This window comes from Rhinatrema bivittatum, chromosome 3 (genome assembly GCF_901001135.1).
Source record: "Rhinatrema bivittatum chromosome 3, aRhiBiv1.1, whole genome shotgun sequence".
NCBI classification, from domain to species: Eukaryota; Metazoa; Chordata; class Amphibia; order Gymnophiona; family Rhinatrematidae; genus Rhinatrema; species Rhinatrema bivittatum.
Genome location: NC_042617.1, coordinates 428,828,595 through 428,852,798, shown reverse-complemented (window position 1 = coordinate 428,852,798; position 24,204 = coordinate 428,828,595). Strand labels below are relative to the sequence as shown.

The following is a 24,204-nucleotide window of genomic DNA, read 5'->3' as shown; positions in this document are numbered from 1 at the left end:
ATTTATGATAAATGATATTTTATAATGTGCGCATTATAAAATAGCTACATCCTTGCGTGCGTGCCTGACGCATATGCACCAATATGTGCCTACGCGCCGGTTTGCAAGTTACTATCAATGTGTGTTGGCACATATTAGTCAATTGGACACAACTGCTCTTCTTTTTCCTTATGTTCATTACTTTGCACTTGGCTACACATTTATTATCTTTTTAGTATATTTTATTCTTTCACTACTAATTGTCAAACCATTATCATAATATAAACATTAACACCATTTTCAGATGGTTGCGATCATGAACAAAAATGAGAAAGCATGAAAAAAATCCAAAACTTGTCAAAGTAATTTAATTCAAATGAATTTTTTATTAAGATGAGAAAAAAATATGGTTTCTGCCTTTAATAGTGATGCTTCCAAAAATCAAAAAAGCTTTAAAAAAAAAATAATTTCTTAGTATTAAGTGACTGTTTACAGCCATCTGAAGCATTTCACCTCAGAGAATCTCAAAAAACAATCATGCAGCCTGGCACCATAATGCCAAGATAAGTTTTAGAGTCTACTACTACCTCAGTCAGTCTTGTGAAACAACAGAATTTTTTTTTCTCTCTCTTTGGTGAAACATGAGCATATTGATAAAAAAAAAAAAGGAAACTATGCACCTAAACAAATCATACAATATAGGAACAGAGAAAATACATTCTATTGTCTCAGGTTACAAATTTCATTAAGAGCCCAAGAACAATCTAAAAGAAAGACTAGTCAATAGATCTTTCAGAACAAAATACAGTAATATGTTACTCGAATAAAAAAAATGCACACTGATACATTAACTATAACACAAACATGTGAAGCTTTTTTTCCCACTTGACTAGCTATGAAACACAGATATATTTCACATCTCAATTTCCTATCTCATTTTTTTCTATTTTATAATAAAATTCAAGGTCTGAATGTTTTTTTTTATTTACTGGAAGTCATTTCGGAAATACATATTAAACAGGTAAATTTATCAATAAATTAAGCTGTGCATCACAAATACATTATAAATGTGTAATACAGGCACTTGACAGTAGAATGTGCAAGGTATAACCTTTACTAGTCACAGTATAAGGCAGTCTAATTTACAACCAGTGTATACATTCACTAAGGAATTACAGTTTTTGGTAAAACCAGAAATCCAACATGTTTAAAAGTTTTTGAATGTGAAATATAGGCACAAAATAGGTTCTCTACACTCTTTTAGAAATTGTGGAAGAATCAACTATGCTATCCTGTACTAGTAAAAATAGAATAAAAGTGCAAATGTTTGGTTTATTTTAGAATTTGGATAAAAGAACATACATGTACAATACTGAGCAGATCTGATTTTGGTTTAAACATAAAGATAAATCATATAGCCTGACATTCTTGTTTAAAGATATTTTCATTCTAGTTCTTCCCAGTTCTCAGTAAGGTTACTTTTGCTCCGCCGTCGAATATTAACTAGTTTGCCAGCTGATTTGATACTCCACCTGGAACTGTTTCCTGAGCTGGCTAGATTTGTGTACTTTGTAGAGCTTTTTGCTTCATCTTCCCAACCTGACCATTCTGCATCACAGGTTGGTTCTTCAACAGTGATCTGTGGTGGCTCCCAACCTTCAATCTCATCCGGTTTCTTAGCCTGAATGCTCTGTTTAATTGCTAAACTGTCCCAAAAGCCTTCTTTCAAAAAAGATTTCTTTTCTGTCTTCACATCTTCTTTTGATTTTAGATTAGTCCTAAAGAATGTAAAAATATGCATACATAAATTTCCTTTTAAATATTTTTATCCTTATTGCTACCGATTATTTTTACTTATTTCATCTTATCTTGTTTCATTTTAAGTATTTTATTGTGAGCCGCCAAGGATTTTTTTAAAATAGGCAGCATTTAAACAAAGAAACCATAAACCATACTTATGTGTTACATATTTGTATAATTAATGTAAAGGGAAGGAATAAAATCCCTTACATTTAAATATATAATAACCACAAAAGAGCAGATTCAATGAAAAACTTATGAAACTTTATCAATAAATAAGGATAAATTTGTTCGATGACATATATAGTCTGAGTAACTGACATGCACTATTAATGGACTGAACTAAATAGTATAATTATTTGCAGATTTTTTTTTTTACTCCATTTTTTTTAACTTACGAATTACCTTATGAGTTCTCCAAATGAACCAGAGTGTTCCAGCACTGGCAACATAGCACATGCTATTCAACAGTGTAAATATAGAAAATATTTATCTTCAGACTGCAAAGTGTGCAGAGTATGATGTGCACCTATTTCAGTATGTACAGATTAATTAGAAATGCTCCACAACATTGATGTTTCAGTTAAATACCTGCTTCTGAGGTTCTCTGCCACATTGTAAACAGCTCGAGTGAGTGTTTATTACAGGGACTATATATAATGCCACTCAAAATGTATTCTCAGATAATCATTGGATGATTAATAAAAAAAGTTTCATAAGTTTGTGTCCCACATTTTCATGGAGATTACATACTTATATTACACCCAAGGATGGCATGAGGAACCTCTGGCCTTCCATGGCTGCAAACCAACCAGGTTTTCAGGGTATTCTTAACGAATATGCAGAAGACAAGTTTGCATGTAATTAAGGCAGTATACATGAAAATCTCTCATGCATATTAGTTTGTAGCTCAAAGGACCAGTTTCTCTACCCCACCCTCCTCTAGGGAACTGATATTTCCTCCCCAGCACAAGTATGGTTGGTAGTCTGGTGAAAAGCCAGTCTCCTTCTCATGCTCCTCTGGATCATTTGATTTTTGCTTTTAGGCAGCTTGGCGGCTCTCTAACCTCTTCCTCATACGCAATTAGGAGTGGGGGCGAGGGGGCTGCTGCATTCATAAGCACAGTGCTGATTTGACTGCAGCAGTCATTCTCCCTGACCAAACAGGATAAAAATCAGTCCTGCAACTGAGGTGACGCCCTCTGATGGTGCCAACGCAGACCTGCTCTCTAAGCGCAGAAGGGAAACCTTTCAGAGCATGCATGGTTATATTACACCCAAGGATGGCGTGAGGAACCTCTGGACTTCCCTCCCTCTGTAGAGTTTAGTCCTGGGTCTAGCAGATCCAAATTTGTTGCAGCTTCTGAACTGAAAGAACTTCTCCCTCCAATTCAGCAGTGCCAGAACCAGGGGGTGTCCAGCTGCTAAGGATGAGTTTATGATTAGCCTTGATTTCTCTTTCCTTTCCCCCTCCCCCTTATCCGCCTAATACTCAGCTCGATACTGTAAGGTGCGGTTGGAGATTAACTCGCTGTGGGCGCACAATTGGGACGCGTAAGGCGATCCTGCGATACAGTCTCCAGTTTCACGCGTCCTTAGCGCTTCTTGAAACCGACCCGTAGCCTTTTCTGCACGCAGCATGTATATGATATGTAAATGAACGAATTAGCTATTTAATGAACGAATTAGCTATTCCCCTCCGATACTGTGACGCACGCTCCGATTATCGCCTTTGTAACCCGCTATTTTGCCGCGTCCTTAACCTGTTAGTTTACCGCCTACCCTCTACCTGGTGTTAGTGTGGTGTTCGAACAGTTACGTACCGGACTGCACCATGGACGACCTCCATATATACTAACATTTGCAGCGTAAAATTGTTACACACATATATATATACCTTGTCACTTTCCGAATCCCCCATCTCCACACAGGCGGGCGGGCAGTCATCGAGGCCGCGGCAGGAGCTGGCGGGCAAGTGGGCGCCCGTTCATCCAGGCGTTTGATCCAGGTGGTGGCGGGAGCCGGCGGGCGGGTGGGCGCCCATTTGATCCAGGCTGCGGCGGGAGCGGGCGGGTGGGCGCGCGTTTGATCCAGGCGGCGGCGGGAGCCGGCGGGTGGGTGGGCGCGCGTTTGATCCAGGTGGCGGCGGGAGCCGGCGGGCGTGCATTCATCCAGGCGGAGGGAGCCGGCGGCGAAAGCGGCCCCCTCCGGCAGTGAATGAATGCATGCCTGTGTGCGATTTCGGCGCTCAAGGCAGTCACATGCTGTGACGTCACGCCCTGAGCGCCGAAATCGCACGGGCGTACACAGGCGTACATTCATTCACTGCTGGCGGGGGCTACCGGAGGCCGCTTTCGCTGCCGGCTCCCTCCGCCTGGATGAATGCACGCCCGCCGGCTCCCGCCACCGCCTGGATCAAACTCGCGCCCACCCGCCCGCCGGCTCCCGCCGCCGCCTGGATCAAACGCGCGCCCACCCGCCCGCTCCCAAAGCCGCCTGGATCAAACGGGCGCCCGCCCGCCGGCTCCCGCCGCCGCCGCCTGGATGAACGGGCGCCCGCCCGCCGGCTCCCGCCGCCGCCTCGATGACCGCAGGCCCGCCTGCCCACCCGTGTGGAGATGGGGGATTCAGAAAGTGACAAGGTATTTAAATATATATATATATATATATATATATATATATATATATATATATATATTAAAAAAACACTTTATTCCCTTTTGTTTTAATTTTCACCCTGCGCCTTGCTTCGGGAGGGGGGGAACCATCCACTTCCTGGTGCCTGTCATTTCAAATGTCATTTGAAATGACATTTGAAATGACAGGTACCAGGTCACCCAGGATACTGTATAGGCGCTGTATTAAGTGCCTATACAGTAAAATGGGTTGCGCGGGCCTAACTTTCACCTAACGCTTCGCAGACGCGGCTTGCATTTGCAAGTAATTTACATAGAGTATCGAGCGGTATGTGAAGAGAACTGTGCGTGCAGGGAACGAGGGTGCGCCCGGCACTGCCGCACTCTTTCTACCGCGGCCTTAGAGTATCGACCTAACTGAGAGAAAAAGCCTGTAGTTCCTGCAGGTTAGTTACAGGTGATTCCTTTGGAGGGTGAGTATTTTCAGGCTTAACTCTGTTGTCTGCTGCATTTATTGAAGCGATGCACTATCCTTCTCGACTGAGCATGGGAAGAAGTCTGTGCTGTGCTCTAGCTGCTGCACAAAGAGGCTTCACGGGGAACATAAGAACATAACAAATTGCCATGCTGGGTCAGACCAAGGGTCCATCAAGCCCAGCATTCTATTTCCAACAGAGGCCAAACCAGGCCACAAGAACCTAGCAATTACCCAAACACTAAGAAGATCCCATGCTACTGATGCAATTAATAGCTGTGGCTATTCCCTAAGGGGTAGATTTTCAGAGCCCTGCTCGCCTAAATCCGCCCAAAACCGGGCGGATTTAGGCGAGCAGGGCCCTGCGCGCCGGGAAGCCTATTTACATAGGGCCTCCCGGCGCGCGCAGAGCCCCGGGACTCGCGTAAGTCCCGGGGTTCTCGGAGGGGGGCGTGTCGGGGGCGTGTCGGGGGGCGGGCCCGGTCGTCGCGGCGTTCCGGGGGCGTGTCGGCAGCGTTTTGGGGGCGGGTACGGGGCGTGGCTACGGCCCGGGGGCGTGGCCGCGCCCTCCGTACCCGCCCCCAGGTCGCGGCCCGGCGCGCAGCAGGCCCGCTGGCGCGCGGGGATTTACGTCTCCCTCCGGGAGGCGTAAATCCCCCGACAAAGGTAAGGGGGGGGTGTAGACAGGGCCGGGTGGGTGGGTTAGGTAGGGGAAGGGAGGGTAAGGTGAGGGGAGGGCAAAGGAAAGTTCCCTCCGAGGCCGCTCCGATTTCGGAGCGGCCTTGGAGGGAACGGGGGGAGGCAGCGCGGCTCGGCGCGCGCAGGCTATACAAAATCGATAGCCTTGCGCGCGCCGATCCAGGATTTTAGTGGATATGCGCGGCTCCGCGCGTATCTACTAAAATCCAGCGTACTTTTGCTTGAGTCTGATGCGCAAGCAAAAGTAGGCTGATCGCGCTTCTTTTAAAATCTACCCCTAAGTAAACTTGATTAATAGCCGTTAATGGACTTCTCCTCCAAGAACTTATCCAAACCTTTTTTGAACCGAGCTACACTAACTGCACTAACCACATCCTCTGGCAACAAATTCCAGAACTTAATTGTGCGTTGAGTGAAAAAGAATTTTCTCCAATTAGTCTTAAATGTGCTACTTACTAACTTCATGGAATGCCCCCTAGTCCTTCTATTATCCGAAAGTGTAAATAACCGATTCACATCTACTCGTTCAAGACCACTCATGATCTTAAATTCCTCTATCATGTCCCCCCTCAGCCGTCTCTTCTCCAAGCTGAACAGCCCTAACCTCTTCAGCCTTTCCTCATAGGGGAGCTTTTCCATCCCCTTTATCATTTTGGTAGCCCTTCTCTGTACCTTCTCCATCGCAATTATATCTTTTTTGAGATGCGGCAACCAGAATTGTACACAGTATTCAAGGTGCAGTCTCAGCATGGAGCAATACAGAGGCATTATGACATTTTCCGTTCTATTAACCATTCCCTTCCTAATAATTCCTAACATTCTGTTTGCTTTTTTGACTCGGAAAAGTTATGCTGTTCATGGCATGGCTGTGCATGTCAGGAACAATGGACCCTCAATAATGACATTAACTCTGCAATTGCAGGGGGGAGGGGGGGGCTTGTCGCTGGAGGTTTCGCCAATACTGTATTTTAAGTCGGTGAGGGTTTAGCTGCGGCAGGCGTATTATCCATTTTGTTACTGTGAGGTAATGACGGAAAACTTTAACTATTAAGCCTTGTTACTGTTGGAGTTGCATCAGCATTGCTCTCTGTTTCAACAGCACAGGAAAAAAAGGGGAAATGGATTCAGACAGCAACCAATGAGAGCCCCAAGTTTTACAGTCTAGAGCAGTGGTTCTCAACATTTTTTTCTTCGGGACACACCTCACAGATGGTTCTCACATGCGTGGCACACTGAAACATGACAGTCATGAGACTAAATGTTAATGTACACTTTGCATCCACAGGAACCCCCCGCCCCGCAGCAATGGGTATAAAGCAGAACTAGAACATTCCCTGTACAACTCATACAAAAAAAGATATATTACGGAGTTATGTCAATAACAGCAACACAAACTTCATCTACTACCAGGCACAATAACCCTACTTATAAATAGACAGCAGTTCACCACCAATGCATGTCCTATTGAGAAAACACAACAAATAAGGTGAGGTATTTTACTAGTCATACTAGTTAAATATCTCACCTTGTTCTCATACACACACAGAACTGACCTTCACAAAGTACAGAAAGACCACAAATTACAAACAGAGAAAGAAACTTGAATGGAAACCCAAAAAAGCCACTCTGCATGCAGTGCAAACCTCGAGAAATGGAAACCGAGATATAGCACCTAACATACTCCCAGGATCAGTAATAGTGCACACAAACTAATCCGCACAAAGTTACACCTGTATTATGGCATGTACTCAAATGGAACAACCCTACCTATGAAAAGGCAACATTACAAATATTAAACCAGGCCCTAAACACCAATGCACCTCCAGTTAGGAAAACAGAACAAGCCAAGCTGCAATAGATCCCCACACAGAAATAATTGTAAAACTATACTAATGAATGTTACAAAACAGCTGATGAACAATTAAAAACTCTTAAAATTATTAAAAATTACCCAAACACTAACAAAATATTTCAAAACAGCCTACACATCATATATTATCCAATAATTAAAATGGCAGTCAAGCAGGAAAAATGAACTAAAAAAAACACCTTAACTTACCCTCTCCTGCACCTTTCCTACTCCTTTCCCTTGAAGGCCAATAGCACACACCAGAAGCAGCAGTGGCTGTTGAAACTCTTCCTTAGGGACCACAACCAGTCTCTCTCTCTCTCGCACACACACACACAGGACCAGTTTCTGTCTCTCATAGACCATTCGTCTCCCTGACCAGTCTCTCTTACAGACACATACATACATGTCACCTTCCTGACCAGTCTCTCAATCACACAATGTTTTCTCTCTCTTACACAGACTTTCAATCACATGCAAAAAAAGAAGAATCCCATAGACAGTGGGGGCAAATGCAGGTATCTCCCTTGCTGATGGCCGACTGCTTCTGATTTTGCTCCGGGCCTGCACTGCTGCATGAGACTGACAGACAGACACACACAGACAGACACACACACACACACACACCCTCTCTCCAGTTTTCCTTTCTCTGCCACTAGCAGCTCTACCAAGGCCTCTCTCCAGTTTTCCTTTCTCTGCCACTAGCAGCTCTACCAAGGCCTCTCTCCAGTTTTCCTTTCTCTGCCACTCGCAGCTCTACCAAAGCCTCTCTCCAGTTTTCCTTTCTCTGCCACTAGCAGCTCTACCAAGGCCTCTCTCCAGTTTTCCTTTCTCTGCCACTAGCAGCTCTACCAAGGCCTCTCTCCAGTTTTCCTTCCTTTCTTCGGCAGCAATGGCCCCCTCTTGGTCTCACCCTTCTCTTTGCTCTATCCGTCTTTCCCTTCCCCTCTCACACTGCCTTTCATTCACTCCTTTCCCCTCCCATCCGCCTCACTCATCCCTTTCTTCCCCTCATTTCTGCCTTTACTGTCTCATCCCAACCTCTCCCTTCCCTTCCTTGCCTGCTTGGTCCAACCAGGTCTCTTTGGTGTGACCTTGCCTTCCAGTCAGTGGCTGTACTACTACAGTGCCCGCTTGTTCTTTTTCTGTGGGTGAGGCTTGGCCTCCCCATTGCACACCCGGTAGTGGTTCGCCTGATGCCACCTTCCTTCTTTCCCTCATTAATCCACAGCTTCTTACCCTTCCCACTTACATCCCTTTTCCTTCCATCCCCTCTCACCTTCCCTCTCACGTCATCCACATCCCCTTCCACCCTCTCCTTCAGTCCTCCATGCCTACTTTTTCCTGGCAAGCTTTTGCCATCCAGCGCACCATTCTTTTTGCTGGAGGGGCTTGTACATCATCAAATCGTGCTGCTGCACCCGTGCGGAACTCTCTGCCTGCCAGGCAGTCAACAAATCGCGTCCTTGTCCTGCGGGTGGGGGTGGGAACATCACCGGCACATCACTAAGGAGTGCTGCTACAAGTACTCAAAAAACTCAAACCGCTCCTATTCTATTACGACTTCAGATCTGTCCTTCAAACCATTCTGTTCTCCAAGATTGACTACTGCAATTCCATCTTGCAAGGTCTACCAGCTTCTACTTTAAAACCCCTCCAGCTGCTCCAAAATGCTGCGGCGAGAATTTTAACGAATACTAATCGGAGAGCACATATCTCCCCCATTCTAAAAGATCTTCACTGGCTCCCAGTGAACTTCAGGATTCTCCATAAATCACTGACAATTATCCACAAAAATATTCATCATCAGACCCCACTTGATCTTTTACACCCTCTCAAATTGCACTCGACGGCCAGACCCTTAAGAGATGCCTACAAGGGATCCTTACATGTTCCTCCAATCAAAATTGTACACCACTCATATATCAGAGACAGGACATTCTCTATCACAGGTCCCTCCATCTGGAACACCATGCCTCCGGACCTCAGGCAGGAAACTTGCCTACTAACTTTCAAAAAGAAACTAAAGACTTGGCTGTTCTGCCGAGCCTTCCCCGCCAATAGCCCAACAGCCTGATTTAGAACTATTCCATCACTCATGTAAATAAACAAACGCTAATTATGCGCACATTATGCCCATATTCCATTGTATATAGTAACTTATCTTCGTTCTCCCTCTTTTTTTCCTTCTCCCAGTTAAGGCATCCTTGTTATAATGTAACTTTATGCTTCTTTAAATTGTCTCTTGTTGACCGGTTGGTTATAGTTACTGCTTAGTTCGATGTAAAGTCGGTATATAAAAGCCTTTAATAAAATAAATAAATAAATCACTAAACCGCGCCTTTCGCGTCCTGCTGGTGGGGGATCACTGGCATATTTAAACCACGCTGTTCTCATCCTGCTGGTGGGGAGTGGGAACCTCACCGACACATCGCTAAACCACAGCGCTCGCTTTCATGAACACTGCTGCCGTGCCCTTCCGGGCTTGAATGTGCTGATAGCCCAGGCAGGAACAGTGTGTGTGAGAGAGAGACTGGTCAGGGAGGTGACTGGTGTGTGTGTGAGAGAGAGACTGGTCAGGGAGGTGACTGGTTTGTGTGTATGTGAGAGAGAGACTGGTCAGGGAGGTGACTGTGTGTGAGAGAGACTGGTCAGGGAGGTGACTGGTCAGGGAGGTGACTGGTGTGTGTGTGAGAGAGAGAGACTGGTCAGGGAGGTGACTGGTGTGTGTGTGTGTGTGTGTGTGAGAGAGAGAGACTGGTCAGGGAGGTGACTGGTGTGTGTGTGTGAGAGAGAGACTGGTCAGGGAGGTGACTGTGTGTGTGTATACGTGAGAGAGAGACTGGTCAGGGAGGTGACTGGTGTGTGTGTGTGTGAGAGAGACTGGTCAGCGAGGTGACTGTGTGTGTGAGACAGACTGGTCAGGGAGGTGACTGGTGTGTGAAAGACTGGTCAGGAGGTGACTGGTGTGTGTGTGAGAGAGACTGGTCAGGGAAGTGACAGATGTCTGTGTGAGAGACAGAGACTGGTCACGGATGTGACTGGTGTGTATGCATATGAGAGACTGGTCAGGAAGGTGACTGGTGTGTGAGAGACAGACTGGTCAGTGAGGTGACTGTGTGAGAGACTGGTCAGGGAGGTGTCTGTATGGGGAGACAGACTGGTCAGTGAGGTGATTGGTGTGTGAGAGAGACTGATCAGGGACGTGACGTGTGTGAGAGACTGTCAGGGAGGAGACTGGTGTCTGTGTGTGAGAGACTGACTGATCAGGGAGGTGACTGGTGTGTGAGAGAGACTGTCAGGGAGGTGACTGTGTGTGACAGAGACTGTTCAGGGAGGTGACTGGTGTTTGAGAGAGACAGAGACTGGTCAGGGAGATGACTGGTGTGTGCGTGTGAGAGACAGAGACTGGCCAGGGAGGTGACTGGTGTGTGAAAGACTGGTCAGGAGGTGACTGGTGTGTGTGTGAGAGAGACTGGTCAGGGAGGCGACTGGTGTGTGTGTGTGTGTGAGAGAGACAGACTAGTCAGCGAGGTGACTGGTGTTTGTGTGTGTGAGACAGAGACTGGTCAGGGACATGACTTGTGTATATGCATGTGAGAGACTGGTCAGGGAGGTGACTGGTGTGAGAGACAGACTGGTCAGTGAGGTGACTGGTGTGTGAGAGACTGGTCAGGGCGGTGTCTGTGTGGGGAGACAGACTGGTCAGGGGGGTGACTGGTGTGTGAGACTGGTCAGTGAGGTGATTGGTGTGTGAGAGAGAGTGGTCAGGGAGGTGACCTGTGTCTATGTGTGTGAGAGTCAGACTGGCCAGGGAGGTATCTGGTGTCTGTGTATGAGAGACAGACTGGTCATGGAGGAGACAGGTGTCTGTGTGTGAGAGTCAGACTGGCCAGGGATGTGTCTGTGTATGAGAGACAGACTGGTCAGGGAGGAGACTGGTGTCTGTGTGTGAGAAACAGACTGGTCATGGAGGAGACTGGTGTCTGTATGTGAGAGACTGACTGATCAGGGAGGTGACTGGTGTGTGAGAGAGACTGTTAGGGAGGTGACTGGTGTGTGACAGAGACTGTTCAGTGAGGTGACTGGTTGTGTGTGTGAGACAGAGACTGGTCAGTGAGGTGATTTGTGTGTGAGAGACTGATCAGGGAGGTGACTGGTGTATGACAGAGACTGTTCGGGGAGGTGACTGATGTCTGTGTGTGAGACAGAGACTGGTCAGGGAGGTGACTGGTGTGTGAGACTGGTCAGTGAGGTGATTGGTGTGTGAGAGAGTGGTCAGGGACTAGACTGGTGTCTGTGTGTGAGAAGCAGACTGGCCAGGGAGGTGTCTGGTGTCTGTGTATATGAGAGTGGTCAGGGAGGAGACTGGTGTCTGTGTGTGAGAGGCAGAAACTGGTGAGGGAGGTGACTTGTGTGTGTGAGAGACAGAGACTGGTGAGGGAGGTGACTGGTGTGTGTGTGTGAGAGACAGAGACTGGTTAGGGAGGTGACTGGTGTGTGAGAGAGACTGATCAGGGACGTGACTTGTGTGTGAGAGACACTGTCAGGGAGGTGACTAGTGTGTGACAGAGACTGTTCAGGAAGGTGACTGGTGTCTCTGTGTGAGACAGAGACTGGTCAGGGAGGTGACTGGTGTCTGTGTGTGTGAGACAGATTGGTCAGGGAGGTGACTGGTATCTGTGTGTGAGACAGGGACTGGTCAGGGAGGTGACTGGTGTGTGTGTGTGTGAGACAGAGACTGGTCAGTGAGGTGATTGGTGTGTGAGAGAGACTGATCAGGGACGTGACTTGTGTGTGAGAGAGACTGTCAGGGAGGTGACTGGTGTCTGTGTGTGAGAAGCAGACTGGCCAGGGAGGTGTCTGGTGTCTGTGTATATGAGAGAGACTGGTCAGGGAGGAGACTGGTGTCTGTGTGTGAGAGGTAGAAACTGGTGAGGGAGGTGACTTGTGTGTGTGAGAGACAGAGACTGGTGAGGGAGGTGACTGGTGTGTGTGTGAGAGACAGAGACTAGTTAGGGAGGTGACTGGTGTGAGAGAGAGACTGTCAGGGAGGTGACTGGTGTCTGTGTGTGAGACAGAGATTGGTCAGGGAGGTGACTAGTGTGTGCATGTGAGACACAGACTGGTTAGGGAGGTTACTGGTCTGTGTGAGACAGAGATTGTGTATGAGTGACTGGTTGTGGGCCCTTAGGAAGAGGACCTTGAGGACAGAGCTTCAGCAGCCATTGCTGCTTTTGGTGTGTGCTATTGGCCTGCAAGGGAAAGGAGTAGGAGAGTTGCTAGAGAGGGTAAGTAAAGGTGGCTTTTTAAGTTTGTTTTTTTTTGATTGACTGCCATTTTAATTATTGGGTATTATGTGATGTCTGCTGTTTTGAAATATTTTATTGATATTTGAAAATGTTTTAATACTTTTGATGAGTTTTTAATTGGTGGATATTATTCTGTTCATCAGTTGTTTTGTAACATTTATTAGTATAATTTTACAATTATTTCTGTGTGGGGATTTATAGTAGCTTGACTTGTTCTGTTTTTCTAATAGGAGGTGTATTAGTGTTTAGGGCCTGGTTAAATATTTGTAGTGTTGCCTTTTCATAGGTAGGGTTGTTCCATTTGAGTACATGCCATAATACAGGTGTAACTTTGTGTGGATTAGTTTGTGTGCATTATTGCAGATCCTGGGACTATGTTAGGTACTATATTTCTCTTTCCATTTCTCCAGGTTTCAACTGCATGCAGAGATTGTTTTGGTTTTCCATTCCAGTTTATCTCCATATTTATAATTTGTGGTGAAGGTCAGTTCTGTGTGTGAGACAGAGGTGAGGTATTTTACTAGCATATAGGCATTTGTTTCAATCTTATTTGTTGTGTTTTCTCAATAGAACATGCATTAGTGGTAATTACTGTCTTTTCATGAGGAGGGGTATTGTGCCTGCAAGTAAAGGGAGTTTGTTTTGCTTTTACTGACATGTCATCAGAACCAGAATATCTTTTTTTGTACAGTGAATTGTATGGGTATTGCCCTAGTTCTACTCTGCACCCATTGTTGGGGTAAAGGGGGTTTCTGAGGGTGCAGAATGTATATTTACATTTAGCCCCGTGACGGTCACATGTTCAGTGTGTCACGCATGTGAGAACTATCTGTCAGGTGTGTCCTGGCTGAAAAAAGGTTGAGAACCACTGGTCTAGAGAACTGATAAGCAAGGGGGTAATTTGCTGGTGCAGTTGTTACTATCCTTAATCAATAAGCCTTTATACTTTTGATGTAACTCCAACATTGCTCTCTGCTTCAATGGCAAAAGGGTAAAGGGAATTTGGATTCAGACAACAAACGAGGGCCCTAACCTTTACTGTCTAGGGCAGTGGTTCTCAACCTTATTTCGGCCGGGACACACCTGACCGATGGTTCTCACATGCGTGACACACTGAACATGTGCCATCATGGGGCTAAATGTAAACATATATTTTGCATCCTCAGGAACCCCCTCGACCCCCAATAATGGGTGCAGAGCAGAACTAGGGCATTACCCATACAACTCACTGTACAAAAAGGATATTCTGGTTCTGATGCCATCTCAGTAACAGCAAAACAAACTCCCTTTACTGGCAGGCACAATAGCCCTCCTTATGAAAAAACAGTTATTTACCACTAATGCATGTCCTATTGAGAAAACACAACAAATAAGATTGATACAAATGCCTACATGCTAGTAAAATACCTCACCTCAGTAACACACACAGAACTGACCTTCACCAAGTACAGAAAGACCACAAATTATAAATATGGAGACAAACTGGCATGGAAAATCAAAAAGCCACTCTGCATGCAATGCAAACCTGGAGAAATGGGAAGAGAAATATAGCACCTAACATAGTCCCAGGATCTGCAATAATGCACACAAACTAACCCACACAAAGTTAAACCTAGATTATGGAACACACTCAAACAGTAACAACCCTATCTAAGAAATACAAATATTAAACCAGGCCCTAAACACTAATACACTTCCTATTAGGAAATTGAACAAGCCAAGCTGCTTTAAATCCCCATACAGAAATAATTGTAAAGCTATACTAATAAATGTTACAAAACAGCTGATGAACAGAATAGCATCCAACGATTTAAAACTCATACAAATTATTAAAAATTGTCCAGCTATCAATAAACTATTTCAAAACAGCAGACATATCACATAATACCCAATAATTAAAATGGCAGTCAATCAAGAAAAATAAATTTAAAAAGCCACCTTTACTTATCCTCTCCAGCAACTCTCCTACTCCTTTCCCTTGCAGGCCAATAGCACATAAGAAGCAACAGTGCCTGCTGAAGCTCGGTCCTCACAATCCTCTTCCTTAGGACCCACAACCAGTCACACACACAGTCTCTGTCTGTCACACACCAGTCACTTCCCTGACCAGTCTCTCTTCCTCACACACACACCAGTCACTTCCCTGACCAGTCTCTCTTATACACACACACACACACACACACACACACACACACACACACACACACCAGTCACTTCCCTGACCAGTCTCTCTTCCTCACACACACGCATCAGTCACTTCCCTGACCAGTCTCTCTTCCTCACACACACACAAATGCTCTTGCTCTCATTCTACCACACACACACACACACACACACAAAGCTGCCACCCAGGCGCCCATTCGACCACACACACACACACAAAGCTGACACTCACATACCCACATAAGCAAGTTTCCTCTCTCACGTGGAGCCTCTTCTCATTGTTTGGCCCAAGAAGCCTGGCCTCCGCTCTTCAGCCGGCGCCGGCCTGGCCTCCGGCGGGGGCGGCATGCAGCGCCACTCCACTTTTCAGGCCCCCCCAGCCTGGCCTCTGACAGCGAAATGCAGAGTCACTTTGCTCTTCAGCCGCCGCTGGCCTGGCCTCCGGTGGCGGCATGCAACGTTACTCTGTTATTAACTGCATCGGCCCACTGGGGGATGATCGATCCCCTGGTAGGCCATTCTGCCCCTGAGGAGAAGGGAAGCACACCTGGGGCAAGGGGATGCCGGGTGCCGCGACACACTGGTGTATCGCAATACACCGGTTGAGAATCGCTGGTCTAGGGAACTGATGCACAGACATAAGGGAAAAAACACAGGACTGTTTCTACGGCTAAGTCCATAAGCCTTGTACATCAAGCATCACAGTCTGAATTTCCAAAAATGCTCATCACCCAGTAAAAATGTTGCCAGCAGTAAATTGTTATGAGTTATCATAAGGCTTAGAGATAACTACATAAAGCAGCAGTTGCTACCCTTCAGAGAAACACGCGTTAACCTACACAGAGCGGAGATACTACCTTAAAATGCTTGCTTGGCAGCCTGGATGGGCCATTTTGGTCCTTTTCTGCCATCATTTCTATATTACATTGTTACTTCCTCTCTGACTCTCATTGATCAAATTTATGCTGGTGCCGGTCCTAATGAAGTTTCAGGACCATCTCTTTCTGTTGTAGATACTTCCTCTGCAGCTTGGGCTTCTCTTTCCAAGGAGTTTGTGAAAAGCTTGCAGCAAGCTTTTCCAATGGAGCAGAGTTCAGTCCCTAAATCCACCCCAGGTTTTATTTCTAATTTAAATAAAGCAAGGAGAGGGAAGAAGTCTAAAAAGGAAAACTGATAACAAGAGGATGTGATTTATTCTGGATCTGAGGATTCCTTGGATGATTCTAGATGCCCAAGAGATGGTTCAGGTGATTAGGATCTTGATGAAGGAGAACTACCTCTTGAAGGGGGAGGATGGTTAGGTTATTCCATAAAGAAGAACTTTCTTCCTTAAATTATGTAATCCTTATGAACTTTGAATACTGCAGATAAAGATGAAATGGTGTCTTCTGCAGAGGAGCCTATCATGATTAGTACTAGAAAGCCTTCTAAGGCTTTTCTTCTATATCAAGGTGAATCAGATTTTATTGATTTAGATTAGTTATCTCCAAAGGCAAATTTTATAGGAGGGGAGAACTTTAGCTAAGTTATATCCTGTAGTATCCCAACAAAAGGAGACATTCAAATTTCCAAAAATGGATGCTCTTGTGTGCTCTGTAGCTAAGCGTACCACTATTCCGTGGTGCAGTCTTAAAAGATGCCCAGGACAGGATAATAGAGTCCATGTTAATATACACCTTCGAGGCAGCAGGAATGGCACTCTCCAGATTGCAGCTTGTACTTGCATTGTTACAAGTTCAGGTTTGTGCTTGTTTCAGCAGGTCCAAGAGGAATTCATGGAATCCAATGGTGAGAGTGCTGATTCAGTTGCCTACTTGGTAGATGTCTCCTTTGACTTAGTACATAATTCCACTTGAAGTATGGCTTCTATAGTAGCATCTAGAAGACTTCTTTGATTGAGAAACTGGTCAGTGGATTAAATTGCTAAGACCAATTTGACAGCTTCCTTTAAAGGGTATTATTTTGTTTAGAAAGGATCCAGAAAAGATGGCCAATGCTTGGGGGGGGCGGGATTCAAAGATCTCAAGATTGTCTGAAGACAGGCCTAGAAGTTCTCTCCATACTACTACAGTCCAGAGTAGATTTAGGAACATCAGAAAGCACAGACGGGGCACTTCTAAAGCTCTCAGAGATCTTGCTCTTTTGGTAGATTTCAGTTCTTTCAGTTGAACAAGTCACAAAGGTGGGAGGAGCAGGTCCTTCTCAAAGTTCATAATGACTTGTCTAGGATCCCATCTATGACTCTGGGGATGGCAGCCATCTGTCAAACTTTTTAAGAGATAGGTTCATATTACTTCAGACCAGTATTAGATATAATTCAGAATGGGTATGCTCTGGAATTTTCCCAGCATGTTTCAGATGCCTTTATGGTTTCTCCTTGCCATTCCTTTGATAGGTGATAAAAGCAAAGCTGCAGTGCCTCCTTTTTCTCGGGGCAGTGATTCCAGTTTCCAGATCTCAATAGGGACAAGGATGCAATTCCACATATTTTGTGGTTCCCAAGAAAGAAGGTTCTTTTTGTCCCATTTTAGATTTAAAGGGTGTCAATAGATTTCTCAAGATCTCTCATTTCAGAATGGAAACTTTAAGACTGATCATAATGACAGTAAAGAAAGGGTAGTTTTTGACCTCTTTGATCTCACGGAAGCTTATTTTCATATTTCCATAAAGAAGGATCATCAACTGTATTTGTTTCATGGTTTCAGACAGTCATTTTTAGTTTTAACCCCTTCACTTTCGCCTTGCCACAGCTCCATGGACCTTTTCAAAGGAAATGGTAGTGGTGGCAACACTGAGGACATCTAAGAAATGGTTGCTACTGGAACAAAACGATCTTCACGGGCATACACAGTAAACAATTCAGACAAATAAGTAGAAGCAGCACTTTTCAAAGACTTGTAGACAATCAATATTTAAAAATTTTTAGGCTCAAACAAGACGTAGAGAGTTCCTGCAGTTAAGTCAGGATGTGCTTGCTACTTGCGGTGAATTTTTTCTTCGTCTTGTAAATGTTTGGTGAAATTTGAGAATGTACTTTACATGCTTTTTTATCCTAATCAATTGAAATCATTTTTGGATGCAAAAATTGCCATTTGGAATGCTAATGCTACCAGTTAAGGATCTCTAGATCATGTTTGATATGTAGTAACCTCTAGATATGCTTGTCTTTTCTTCAGATTTCTACAGTTTGGTTATCAGCTTCCTTTTCTTTTTAATACCCCCCCCCCCCCCACACACACACACACACATATTTTATTGTGGGCTGTATAGAGGTAATCAGAAGTGTTAAGTTGTTTGTTTTCCTTCTTGCCATATTGATTAACTAACTTATCTTTGTAACCTATTTTTTTTGTTCAATAATTTGTGGAACCTTAATAAATATAAAGTTTAAAAAAATGTATAGGTTATTCCATGGGAACCAATATAATTGAAACTGGAGTGGTATGCTCTCTACTGGAGGTGCCCAAAATAAACTGGGCTACCGAATTCTGCAGGAGTTGTAAAGCACAGATACTGGATTCAGGAAAGCCAGCATCAAGGGAATTTCAGTAATCTATCATAGTTAAAACATATGCTTGTTAGATGTCTGAATTCATGATGGCTCATTTTATTAGGGTTATAGATAGCTCTAATGGATAACTGAGGAGTCAGTATATACTTTCATTAAATATAATCACTGACAGTAGCCATCTGCAGATGTAATTTTAGGACATGCCAGAATTATAAAGGCTGCAATCAAGGCCCATTTTGCTTTCCTAGACATGTTTGGAGGTTTATTTCTTGGTATATTCTGTTTTTAGTCTGAATTAGTGAATACATGTCCATGTACTAAATCCCCAATGACTGAATTTATCCACAAAAGAAAATTCATAAAGGTTAGAAGATAAAGGGCAACACCATAAAATAGACCACAAAGCAGCAGGAAAATAGGAAATCCTAAAGTATCAATCTCACTGCATCTCTCCATAAGTTAAAAATCAGAACCAAACTTCAATATGGGCTTCCTGGGAATAAACTCCTATCTATCTACATATCACAGCTCACTGCTTCAATGACAGGGGGGGGAATGAAGATAAGATTTACATTCAGGCAACTACCAACATGGACTGAATTGCATAGTCTGGGTAAATAAATAAGCATGGGAGTAGCTTGCTTGTTGCGGCGGTTACTACCCCGAACCAATTAAGCCTGATACTTCACTTTGAATACATATATAGCGCAGCTCACTGCTTCAACGGCATGGGGGGAGTGAAGAAAAGAGGATTTATATTAAGGCAACCAACAAGAACTAAATTGCACAGGCTGGGAAAATAAATAAGCATGGGAGTAGCTTGCTTATTGCGGCGGTTACTACCCCTAACCAATTAAGCTTGATACTTCACTTTTATGCAGCTCCAGCACTGCTCTCTACATCAATAGCAGGGGTGGAAGGAAATTAGAACCAAAAAGTTACCAATAAGGGCCCTGACCTCAGCGGTCAGAGTAATAAATAAGTATGAGAAAAATAACTCTGAAAGCTTGCTGGGCAGACTGGATGGGCTGTTTGGTCTTCTTCTGCCGTCATTTCTATGTTTCTATGTAATGCTGTTATCCAACACACCTGCTGACTTGCTTCCCAACAAAACATTTCACTTTATCTCACCTAGAATCCTTTTTTCCTACATTTTTCAAAAAGCACAAACGTTTTGAAAATTACCCTCCCTGACACAAGACCAGAGTACTCCTTTGTTCGTAAGACTTTTTGTGCCTGTTTAAATGTTACAGAAAAGCTTTTTTTTATACTGGGTATAAATTTTGCATCTTTGTAGGCTTAAGACATGCAGCCCAATTTACATATATTTTTTCTCAGTTCTTATTCATTTTCTTCCTTAGAAAGTGCCATTAATTGAGACGCAATGAATCTCCTAAAGAGTTACACAAATTAAATTTAAAATCTTAACACTTACAACCAAAATAAATAGTACTGTACATCAAGATTATAGACAATTCACGTTTAACTGGTTCACATGTTTCCTAAATCTCTTTCAAGATTTGACCACGAGATAATTTTCTATTAATCATATCTTGTTTCTACTTACACTTTGGACTTTGGTGATTTATTTCCTGTTAGTAATTGTTGTTCATCATCTTTATTAAACATTGAAGTCACTTCTTTCCAGCCACGAAAACCTGCTCCCTGAACCTAGGCAAGTAAAAACACAATAGGTATTAACATTGTTTGCATTTAAAAAATTTGAGCTCTAGCCTTTATTACCTATGGAGAGAGAATCATAAAATATTATAAATGCATAATATTAGTATTGGACCAAATTTACGATTTCCTGCAACACATGTTATAAAATATTATCCCAACAAACAAGCCCAATTTTCCAGAAACCGGGAGTATAAATACAAACAATCTAACAAGGTTTCCAGGTCAATTTGTTGATTTTCATACGCCACATAAATAAATGAAATTTCTATTATGAAAGAATATGTAGGACCACTGCCAAATGGATCTGCATAACAGTCAGACCCAACATAGGAGGAGTCACATTGCTTTATTTAATATTTTAGAGTCTTTTTCAAAAAATATTGCCATGGGAAATAAATGTAAAAGATTCAAACAAAGCCACAAACAGCTTTTGTCTAACGAGAAAATCTCACGCAAATCATTGCAGTACTTAGCTCCAAACGGGATCAGAGATGGAGTCCCGACGTGATCACGTTTCGGACCACCCAGGTCCTGCTTCAGGGGTCGAATCTTCTAAATCCTTGAATGTAGAGCCTCAATATTTGTTCCCAAATCGGCAAGCAAAATGGCGTCTTTTATACAATCATTCATTGGCGGTCCGCTTTCGGACCTGCTAATTCAACATGGTGAGAATGCAGGGTATATAACCATTTCCTCCGGATATGACGTCGATCAAATGTCAATCAAATTTTCGGACAGGTAGCAAATCTTCTAACAGGTCGTCTGTGTAATGAACGATTATTCTGATTTGAGTCCTCTTTCAGGTCCTCCAATTAGTGCGATATTCTATTAATTTGATATATAGTATGTTGAGACCCAAAGAGCCTCAATCATACATCTTCTTGGGCAAACTAATAGAATGACATAATTTGACATAATTTTATAATGCAGAATCGGGGAATTCTAGCCTGCCATATTTCAACAATTATATAAACAGCAGCCCGCTACAAAGACAGATCAAGTAAAGTACGGACCACGTTATGTTTAACAGACCAAAGACTTTTAGTATGGGGGAATCAACTAAGTTAGGGTGTACCAGTTGATTTTTTCATTAAGTCCCCCCAGATCAACAGTCTGTAGAGTAAAAATCCAATATTGCTCACGTAGGTTGAGGCGTTGTTGAATATCACCCCCCCCGTATACCTGGATGTACCTTCTCAATAATAGACCATTTAAGATCTACAAACTCATGTTTTGCTGATATACAATGTTGCACAAGGGGAGCTGTTATTTTAAGATTTTTAATGCAACTACGGTGTTCGATCAACCTTGTTCTTATTTTCCTTTTAGTCCGTCCCACATAAACAAGGTCGCAAGGGCATTGTATGATGTACACCACACATTCAGTCTCACATGAGGTGGTGGCCGTAAGCTTCATGGTAACATTATGGGTGGGAGATTTCCATTGCTGACCCGCCATAGTTTGTGTACACAAGCTTGATGCCCCCCTCCTCTTGGAACGGGGGGGGGGGGGGGCAGAATCAAATGCTGATATTTTGAGCCCGGGAAAAAGCAAATCTCGGCAAATTGTCAAAAACTTGGTGGAGTGTCAACACATGCCAGTGGGATTTGATAATCTGTACCACATCATGTGAATGGGCAGAGAATCTTAGTACACATGTCAAATCCTGAGTTGTCAGTGGTTGTTTGTACTGTAGCAACAAATCTCTGTTGGCATACAACGCCCGTTTGTATGCTTTATTGATGACAGAACGTGGGTAGCCTTTCTGGGAAAATCATTGCCTGGTCTCGATATTCTTCAATATTGGAACAAATCCTCCGAAGACGTAAAAATTGGGACACGGGAAGACTAGTGTATCTCAAAAAATGATTCTTATCTGTTTCTTCCTATGTAATGTCGTCACAATCCTGGTCCCTTCAAGAACCAAACTTATGTCCAAAAAAGAAGCTCTGAGCTGGTGATACTGAGCTACAAATTGCAGATGAGAATTTTGTTCATTCAACCAATGAAAAAACATTTTAAGCTCTTCCTCAGAGGCCGACCAAATACACAATACGTCATCTATATAACGCTTCCATAGAACAATTTTATTAAACCACTCAGATGTATATAAACAGGATTCCTCAAAATGTGCAACATAAATGTTAGCGATATCTGGGGCCACTGTAGCCCCCATCGCCACTCCTTGAATCTGGAGATAGAATTTGTCATCAAACTTTAAAAAGTTTTTATACAATACCAGTTCCAAAAGCTGCAACAAAAAACCTGTAGGTACCCTATGGGGGCGTGGACGAGATTGAAAAATATTTTTTAGACGAACAAACGCTTCTCTTTGAGGGATGTTGGTGTATAGCAACGTGATGTCTAAGGTCACAATAAAACATTGATCCGGTAGATCAGGGAGCTCTTGAAGCAACCGCAGGGTATGCGATGAATCTTGAAGAAAAGATGGAGCCTCTTTCACATATGGTTTTAAGAAAAAGTCTAGAAAATCTGACAAAGGTTCCAAAATGGATCCTCTCCCTGCCACAATCGGACGTCCCGGGGGGGATTTCAAGCTTTTGTGAATTTTCGGCAGAGTATATAAAACCAGGTAAACTGGATTACTTCTCTTCAAAGCCCGAGCTTCGCGGGCTAACAAGAACCCTGTATTAAGTCCTTCAGTACTAAGATCCTGAATAGTGTCTAGAAGTTCTTGAGTGGGATCTTCCTGGAGTTCTAAATAGAATGTACGATCTCCCAGCTGTCTATCAATCTCAGCAACATAATCTGTAGTGTTCTGTACCACAATGGCACCGCCCTTATCAGCGGGTTTAACCACTACATCACGATTCATACTAAGCTGTTTCAAAGCTAAGTATTGATTAGATGTCCATTCAGATGAAAAGGATTTTTTATTTATTGTATCAGAATTCTCTAATACATTAATATCCTTCAGAACTAGTTGTATAAAGACAGCAATGGCGGGATCTACAGGTCCGGGAGGGATCCAAGTTGACTTAGGTGAAATAATAGGTTCCCCGCAAGGATATGTCTGGGAATCTACAAAAAACAATCTTAATTGTAACCTTCTAAAAAAACGGTATAATTCGATCCTAGTCTGAAATGGATCATATTTACTACATGGCACTACCATTTATTTCCCATGGCAATATTTTTTGAAAAAGACTCTAAGAAATATTAAATAAAGCAATGTGACTCCTCCTATGTTGGGTCTGACTGTTATGCAGATCCAGTTGGCAGTGGTCCTACATATTCTTTCATAATAGAAATTTCATTTATTTATGTGGCGTATGAAAATCAACAAATTGACCTGAAACCTTGTTAGATTGTTTGTATAAAATATTATCCAACATCTGAAAAAGGCTGGATTATGAATTATCATATACATGCAATCCACCTACTATGGTGGCTGTCTAAGAAAGTGGATTGTGTGTATAGGATAACACACAAGTGTTAGGCATGGATGGTACTGTTTAAAGCAGAATAACTTGTTTTAAATGGCAAAAAAACAAAGTTGCTTATATGTAATGGGTTGTCTTTGAGTAATTAGCAATACAAGTGGGTGACGTCATCCAGTGAAACCAATGCAAAGCACTTTTAAAAAGCTCTGGAAAAGCACAGAAGGCTTTTCTGGCATTGCCATGACTTCCTAAAGCAAATGTTGCTTACCTGTAACAGGTGTTCTCACAGGACAGCAGGATTTTAGTCCTCACATATGGGTGACATTACAGGATGGAGCCCAATCACGGAACACTTTTGTCAAAGTTTCCAGAACTTTGACTGGCCCCTACTGGGCATGCCCAGCATGGCACTAAGCCTACAGCCAGCAGGGGTCCCCCTTCAGTCTTGTTAAAAAGCTACAGGTAGTGCCGAAAATAAAATAAGAAAACGTTACGAACCTAATACCGCGGGGTGGCGGGCGGGTTTCATGAGGACTACCATCCTGCTGTCCTATGAGAACACCTGTTACAGGTAAGCAACATTTGCTTTCTCACAGGACAAGCAGGATGGTAGCCCTCACATATGGGTGAGTACCGAGCTGAGGATGTCCGAGTATGCACCAAATGTACCCAGGCGTGCAAGGCACTAGGCC

The 24,204-nt window shown here is 43.6% G+C and overlaps 1 protein-coding gene across 2 annotated transcripts in view; it reads right to left on the bottom strand.

Moving 5' to 3' along the window:
* Positions 1-340: 340 nt before the first annotated feature.
* Positions 341-24,204, bottom strand: part of TDRP (testis development related protein) — a 137,885-nt gene continuing 114,021 nt past the window's right edge. For both annotated transcript variants that reach the window (XM_029595768.1, XM_029595769.1), the window contains exons 4-5: positions 19,992-20,095; positions 341-1,757 (exon numbers count right to left, since the gene is read on the bottom strand). In XM_029595768.1, the coding sequence (XP_029451628.1) occupies positions 1,424-1,757; positions 19,992-20,095 (438 nt within the window). In that variant the 3' untranslated portion in view covers positions 341-1,423. The remainder of the gene's footprint in view (positions 1,758-19,991; positions 20,096-24,204) is intronic.